The sequence below is a fragment of the Rhincodon typus genome, chromosome 41, assembly GCF_021869965.1.
Source record: "Rhincodon typus isolate 14 chromosome 41, sRhiTyp1.1, whole genome shotgun sequence".
NCBI lineage: Eukaryota > Metazoa > Chordata > Chondrichthyes > Orectolobiformes > Rhincodontidae > Rhincodon > Rhincodon typus.
Genome location: NC_063372.1, coordinates 3,472,923 through 3,474,624, shown reverse-complemented (window position 1 = coordinate 3,474,624; position 1,702 = coordinate 3,472,923). Strand labels below are relative to the sequence as shown.

The following is a 1,702-nucleotide window of genomic DNA, read 5'->3' as shown; positions in this document are numbered from 1 at the left end:
TAGTAGAGTGGGGAATAAACTGGGCCATGAGGTTGCAGATTGTGTTGGAGTATGGTTATGCTGCTGATGGCCCACAGTGCCTCATGGATGCTCAGTCTTGCATTGCTGGATCTGTTAAAAGGTTATGCCATTTTACACAGTGTTAGTGCCCCAGACCATCATAGAAGCTATTCTGAATGTAAAGGTGGGACTTCATCTTCAAGGGACTGTGTAATGGTCATTGATACTATTACAGAAAGATGCTTCTGTTACAGGCAGTTTAGTGAGGATGAGGGCAAATATATTTTTCCCCTTCTTGTTGGTTCCCTTTCCATCTGTTGCACCCCCAGTCCAGCAGTTACATCATTTAGGACTCAACCAGCTTTATCTAGTGAAGTTGGGTGGAGTATCAGGTCAGTATGTGGGAGGCAAAAACAGAAATTGTTGGAAAAACTGAGCAGGTCTGGCAGCATCTGTGGAGAGAAAACGTTTCGGGTCAAGTAACCCTTCTTCATTATGTGGGGATATTGCTGGGTTTGGGTATTGGGTGGGAGACTGTGTCTGATTAGATCTGGTATCAGTTCTGGTTGAGGGAGGGGCTTGAGCAGGTTAGGCGGGTGTCATTTAATAGTTAGCCCAGAATGAAGGCATTGGGCTCTCCACAAATGCTGCCAGAACTGCTGAGTCGCCTCAAAAAATTTTTGTTTTTGTTTCTGATTTCCAGCATCTGCAGCTCTTTTCTAATCATTTAACTTTTCTGAGGTAACTATTATGTTTAAGTGAGTCCCGAAGAATTCCCCGACTTCAATGGACTTTTCCAGAGAGTGACTGCCCATCTGCAATCTGACTTGCCTATGTAACGCCGGCGCAATCAGCTACACAAGGAATTCCGCTCGACACACTAACGCTGATCTCTTGAGAGCGTAAAGACAGGAACGAGCACGTAAAGCGAAAGGGCGGGCCAGACGCGCGCATGCGCGGTATAAAACGCCCCGCCCCGTGACTGGGTGCTGTTGGGGTGGTTAGTGGTGTGTGCAGTGATGGGATCGCAGGTTTCAGCTCGAACTGGCCGGGGCCGCCTGAGGAAAGAGCGGGCTTTGGACGCTGAGAGCAGTGAAGATTTACTGGGCGACGATAGACAGGAGGACATTGCGCGGTTCCCTTATGTAGAGTTCACTGGCAAGGACAGTGTCACCTGTCCGACTTGCCAAGGCACCGGCCGCATCCCGAAAGGTAACAAGCTGTTTGTACTTTAATAGGCGACTGAAGTAACTAGCGTTCGCGCTTCCTGAACCCTGCTTTTCAGGGCCTGGAGTATTTGCCTCTTCCCCAGGGCAGGTCTGAAACACAAGGCGTTCTGTGGCTGAGCATCTGTAGTTCTTGCTATCTCAGAGTGACTCGATAGCCGAACGTAGTTCCTGGAAGGCGAGTTAATGGAATGTGGCAATGTTGCTACTATTGTTTTCGTTCATCTCAGAATGGGTTGGTTGTGCCTCAGTTAGTTGCTATCAGGGCATCAAGGGTTCAGGGCGCCCCCCCCCCCAAAAACAATCTCGATTGACAGCCCACTAGTGGTGAGCGAATGCTTTATCTTTGGACGTGCTGCCTTTTCAATGAGATGTTAAACAGGACTTTGTCCCATTTTTAGGTGGATATGAAACATGATCGTTTAATTACTGCAGTTGGGCTTTTCAGCAAGTTGCCGCCTCTTGCAAGTTGTGAC

General features: G+C 48.4%; 1 protein-coding gene across 1 annotated transcript in view; it reads left to right on the top strand.

Annotated features, from left to right (window-relative positions):
* Nucleotides 1-947: 947 nt before the first annotated feature.
* Nucleotides 948-1,702, top strand: part of LOC109924733 (transmembrane protein 106C-like) — a 40,522-nt gene continuing 39,767 nt past the window's right edge. The window contains exon 1 of the mRNA XM_048619007.1: nucleotides 948-1,212. Within this exon, the coding sequence (XP_048474964.1) occupies nucleotides 1,020-1,212 (193 nt within the window). The 5' untranslated portion in view covers nucleotides 948-1,019. The remainder of the gene's footprint in view (nucleotides 1,213-1,702) is intronic.